The 6,013-nt window shown below is 45.7% G+C and overlaps 1 protein-coding gene across 1 annotated transcript in view; it reads left to right on the top strand.

Moving 5' to 3' along the window:
• The first annotated feature begins 2,321 nt into the window (after positions 1 to 2,321).
• arhgap20 (Rho GTPase activating protein 20) overlaps positions 2,322 to 6,013 on the top strand; it is an 84,140-nt gene continuing 80,448 nt past the window's right edge. Inside the window, 1 exon segment of the mRNA NM_001079253.1 lies at positions 2,322 to 2,571. Within this exon segment, the coding sequence (NP_001072721.1) occupies positions 2,473 to 2,571 (99 nt within the window). The 5' untranslated portion in view covers positions 2,322 to 2,472.

Genomic DNA, 6,013 nt, shown 5'->3' with positions numbered 1-6,013 from the left:
GTAAATCAATTCATTTTTTGAGTTTAGATCCCCTTTAAACACTGTTTAGCAGACGAATCCTGCCAAATACGAGATTATCTTTGGAATAACAGTTACTTGAAAATGTCTTAATAATTAAATTAATGTACTCAACGGACCCCTATAAGTGTCTTGGCCCCTGGGCCCCTGGGCCCCTACACCAACTGCACCAATAATAACTCCTGTTTTATTGCATTTATTTTATTGCAAACACAATTTCGCTGCCCCATAATACTCCGTACCTCCTCCCAAGGCCTTTGTGGGGAATGCTCTGTGTTATTCCATTTCTCAGTTTGGCTGCAGGAATTCTCTTTGCCTTCCAGCAGGCGAACCACTACATGTACATAGCTAATACATGATTTGCTTCTATCAGGCAGTTTGGCCAATTTGCACCATATAACACAACCATCTATGGGTATGGGGCCAGTCAAGGCATCTTTTTGAATTAAAATTCTGCTATCCTTGTTGATTAATGATTATAAATACTGATACAAACGTTCCATCAGGCTCCTTTATTTACTATCTACTTTGAAAAGGGCAGTGCAACTACGGTCCGATCAAATTTTGACCCAAGGTGGGGCCCAGTCGATCGTTTTGGTAACATAAATTGTGTAATTTACGTATCAGACAAATAATATGGCCCCACGATTTCTGTTGGTGGCTCTGGGCTGCAGGATCAGAATAGGCCCTGGTATTGCAAGTACACATAGGGCCAAACAGCTCTCACCAGCCCAATAAATATTGACTGCCTATGGCATCTTACAGCAGCCCCTTTGCCAGAACCCACAGATTGCCAGTCCAGGCCTGATTTTTGTCTGATCGTTGTCAAAATGACAAAAAATGACTAGAATATAGTAAGCACTTTAATCAGGAAATGGTTATTGTTAAGGTCCCCATACATGGGCAGATGTCGCCAAGCGAGCAGATCTTCTCCCGATATCCCCCACCTGCGGGTGGGCGATATCGGGAGAATCCAGGATAATTCCCTGGGGCCAAACGATTGCATTATAACGATGGGCATAGGAAAAGTTGGTCCGGGGACCGCATCAACGAGCAGATACGGTCCCCGATCCGACTAGATTTTCTAACCTGGCTGATCGAGATCTGGCTGATTTCAGGCAGGCAGGCCCAGTTTGGACCAGTGTCGGACTGGCCCACAGGATACCAGGAAAACTCCCGGTGAGCCCAGGTGTCAGTGGGCCCTCCTGCTCCTGACCATTTGGCCTGTTTCATGGTTATGCCCTATTTCTGAATGGGGTCAAAGAAGAGAAATAGATGGTTCTAGGGTCTAAGGTTTTCTGGTCGGCCCCTTGGGTCCCAGTCCTACACTGGGTTGGACTACTATACAGGTCACCCCAAGGGTGGGGTAGCAAATTAAATCCCCGTACTAACTAACCAGGAGGGCAATGGTACTTCTCATTTGCAGAAATAAAGCTTTTGGCCATGACAAGTGTTAGCTAAGCCAACAATTCCAGACAGTAGGGATCCTGACAATGCATATAGGTCTGGGGTCCCATGGGGATGGGGGGTTGGAACCAACCTCTTATTTTGGCTGACAGGCAGGTGGGCTCTAAGGCATAAGCTGGAGGGTTCTCAGCAGGTTCCACACATTAGCCAGCCATGTAAGATAAAGGGCACTTGGGGCAAATGCCCTTTACTAAAAGCAGCATGCCAGTGTATGCTGCAATGTGCTGCCAGGGTGCCAGTGGGTTCCCACACCCACAGGGTGAGAGGATTAGGCGCTCCCCCGGCAGCGGCAGTACCGTTAATCCCTGCCATGCCAGTGTATGCTGCAATGTGCTGCCAGTGGGTTCCCACACACACAGGGTGAGAGGATTAGGTGCTCCCCCAGCAGTACCGTTAATCCCTGCCATGCCAGTGTATGCTGCAATGTGCTGCCAGTGCCAGGGTGCCAGTGGGTTCCCACACACACACACACACAGGGTGAGAGGATTAGGCGCTCCCCTGGCAGTACCGTTAATCCCTGCCATGCCAGTGTATGCTGCAATATGCTGCCAGTGCCAGGGTGCCAGTGGGTTCCCACACACACAGTGACAAGATTTGGTGCCAGTGTATGCTGCAATGTGCTGCCAGGGTGCCAGTGGGTTCCCACACACACAGGGTGAGAGGATTAGGCGCTCCCCCGGCAGCGGCAGGGACCATGCAGTGTGTGCGGTGCGTGTGGGGCCAGAGGGAGAGAGGGGAGGGGGAAGGCGGGGAGGGCGGGCTGAGAGCGGCGCTGAGCGCTGCGGGCACTACTAGAACGTGATTAGAGCCAGAGCTGAGCTCAGATGAGCCGGACATGTCTCTGCGCCCTGTGCGCCTCTCTCTCCCCAATGCTGCGCTGCGCCCTAGCGCACCCCCCGCTCTCTGCGCCCCCTTCACTCCTCCTACTGCTTCTATTGTGCGCCTGAGAGCCCGGAGCCACCCTGGAACTGTGTGGGACCTGTCTTAATGGAAGCCATGTCACCTAAACAGGACAATGTGGGACAGACCCGCTCTTCTTCTCTGACTGGGGAAGCGCAGATATCCGCAGAGGCTGACAATAAAAAGGTATGTATGTATGTATGTATGTATGTATGTATGTATGTATATGTGTGTGTATGTATGCTTGTGTGTATATGTTTGTGTATGTGTACCCCCCGACCCCCGCTATGCAAAGGGACTGGGTGCATTTATTGTTATTATTGGTGATGCCTGATAATTGTTCTGCCCATTGCATTATCCTAACGGACTCCCTAGCATATTGGGTAATTGCATTCTGGTGAGTGCAGCTGAGCACCCATTGTGATCCCTCTCTCCCAGTCAAACCAGTGCTGAAGGGGGGGGGGGGGTGTTGTTATGGGGGCTCATTTATTCAGTCCTTGCATGGGTTGGTGGTGCCCAATGCATTTATTGCTAGAAACCTATTAAACCTTGGGGTTTACAGTCTGTATCAATGTATATCAAATATATCAATGTTTGTAAATCCCATGTTAATTGGGATTAGTGCATTCATGTGGCAGGTGCTCTGCATAATGTTTGGCCAGGTATTCAGCCAGTCATACTCTGTGCCCAATTCTAGTGATTTGTTTTTGTCCTGTCTGGCCACCTACTTAGCAGATGGACACCAGTTCAATTTGCTATAATTGTGCATAGGTGCATGTGGTTCCTTGAGAATCATTTTATGTGGCAGGGGTCTAAAATGTGAATTTTGGGGTGTAAGTACCATTGCAGATTGTGTGATTGTTGTCTGTTGTTGCTTTATAGCACAAACTGACAGCTGATGCTGGGAGTTGTAGTTCAAGAATAGTCGGAGTAGGGATTCCTAATCTGCGTTTTATGCTCAAAAATGGGCATCGTGTTAAGGTTTGAGCAGCAAGGTCCTTTTTTTAATGCTGCTTTGTAACAATATTAATACCAACATTGCAAACTAAATGTAGGGCTTGAGCATGACCCCCAAATTGATTCTGGGTCCCCAATATAAAGAAAAAAAATGCTTTAGAGCCGATGATGTAGTTGTTTATGGATCCTTTGGGCAGCGCAGTGATTGTGCCATGTGGAAGTGCCATCTGAAATTCACTATAAAGTTCCGAGTTTTTTTTATTGTGCAGAATCATTTCCCCTTTGGTTCTGAGCGACTCGTGAAAAGGGGAATTGATGCCTCGGCCTTGAAAGGGTCACGCTGGTTTGTTTGCACTGGATATTGATTGCACAGCCAATGCTGCTTCCTTTTTTTCCCCTCGCACTAATCTGCATGGAAAAATAATATACTACAGATGGAGCCAACTTGGAGACATCATGGCACACCCCACATCATGGCACAACGCTGCATTCATTTTAATGGGAAAGTGACTGATATAGAGCTAGGTGAGGTGTAACCCATTAGACCCATAGGTTGGAAGCTTCCATCTACACTGTCAGTAAGTGTATAGCCACTTTAACACCATGCCAGATCCATTCCTGATGGGTCATTGTCACATTACCTGCACAGTGATGCCCGTGGGCACATACCCTTACGAGGATAAGACTTCTCCCATGTAGTCCTGTTTAACCCTTTACTTACCAATGACTTGCTAAAAGGTAAATGAGGGGAAGCATGCAGAAGCTTGCTCCACTGTGCTCTCCAGTCTATTGCCTGCATGGGTTCTCCTGCTGTTTTCCTATGGGGGGTACGGGAGTGAGATTTTGGGAATCTCCCAGCTCAGCTCTTACCGTTGGAGGAGTGTATAAATATAATATATATAAAGATTTGAATAAATGGTAGGATGATACTGAGAGAGAATGCTTAGCATCAGACCTACCATTGTTTGAAAATCAGTCTTCTCTTGGAAAGGAGGGGAACTCTCAGTACCATGTAACCTACGGGGGGCATTAGCCACAAATATGTGCTTCTGGCACTGACTGTATCATTGTGTTGTTGGCCTCTTATAATGCCACCCTTGGTTTGTATTCATTCCCTCACTCGCTAGCCCATTAGTGCTCATATTGCTAGAACATTGCCTTCTATTAAATAATATTCCTGTTGTCTTTTCCAAAGCTGCTCTGGTGTTGCTCCCTGTGCTCCATCTTCATGTGTGTGTGATATATATATATATATATATATATATATATGTATGTGTGTGTGTATATATATATATATATATATATATATATAATACTGCTGACTTTCCATATCTTGTACTTTAGCAGTTAATAAATAGTGGAGACAAAGGAAAGTTTGCACCTATTTTTATATGCTCTGCACTTCTCTACTTATGATTGTAAGTGGAATCATTGTCCATAGCTAAAAGAAAAATGCTGTTTATTTGTGGGTGGTGTTGCTGAGAATGCTCCAGCACCGGGAAGTAGTATGGCAGCCCCCACTGCCAGGGATTCCGGTGCCTCTGAGCTTTGTGTTTTGTTTGCTAGTGATAATAAATACATTTACAGTTGTGTTTACTCAATGAGGAGTCCTTGATGAGCAGTGCCAATGGCTGTGTTTTCATTCCAGCATTTGACTTTTTGTAGTTTATTATTGTTGTTGTTTTTGTTGTTATGAGACTTTCATTATACTGCCCCCCCCCCCCCCCCCCCCCCCCCCCACGCTCTGTTCTAACTGTTGGAATCATGTACGTTGCCTGTGTAAGTGATGGTTAAAAAAGAAGTGTCCAAACATGGCTGTATGACTGGTAAACAATAAGTAAATGTTCCATTTATTAATCACTTTTGATTTGCCACTTGTGCATAATGGTTCAGCCCATGAGGAGCCTACAGTGGTGTGAAAAACTATTTGCCCCCTTTCTGATTTCTTATTCTTTTGCATGTTTGTCACACTTAAATGTTTCTGCTCATCAAAAACCGTTAACTATTAGTCAAAGATAACATAATTGAACACAAAATGCAGTTTTTAAATGAAGGTTTACGTTATTAAGGGAGAAAAAAAACTCCAAATCTACATGGCCCTGTGTGAAAAAGTGATTGCCCCCCTTGTTAAAAAATAACTTAACTGTGGTTTATCACACCTGAGTTCAATTTCTGTAGTCACCCCCAGGCCTGATTACTGCCACCCCTGTTTCAATCAAAAAATCACTTAAATAGGAGCTACCTAACACAGAGAAGTAGACCAAAAGCACCTCAAAAGCTAGACATCATGCCAAGATCCAAAGAAATTGAGGAACAAATGAGAACAAAAGTAATTGAGATCTATCAGTCTGGTAAAGGTTATAAAGCCATTTCTAAAGCTTTGGGACTCCAGCGAACCACAGTGAGAGCCATTATCCACAAATGGCAAAAACATGGAACAGTGGTGAACCTTCCCAGGAGTGGCCGGCCGACCAAAATTACCCCAAGAGCACAGAGACAACTCATCCGAGAGGCCACAAAAGACCCCAGGACAACATCTAAAGAACTGCAGGCCTCACTTGCCTCAATTAAGGTCAGTGTTCACGACTCCACCATAAGAAAGAGACTGGGCAAAAACGGCCTGCATGGCAGATTTCCAAGGCGCAAACCACTTTTAAGAAAAAAGAACATT

This window comes from Xenopus tropicalis, chromosome 2, assembly GCF_000004195.4.
Source record: "Xenopus tropicalis strain Nigerian chromosome 2, UCB_Xtro_10.0, whole genome shotgun sequence".
Taxonomy (NCBI): domain Eukaryota; kingdom Metazoa; phylum Chordata; class Amphibia; order Anura; family Pipidae; genus Xenopus; species Xenopus tropicalis.
The sequence above is the reverse complement of the archived record's forward strand: the minus strand, read 5'-3'. Positions and strand labels throughout refer to the sequence as shown.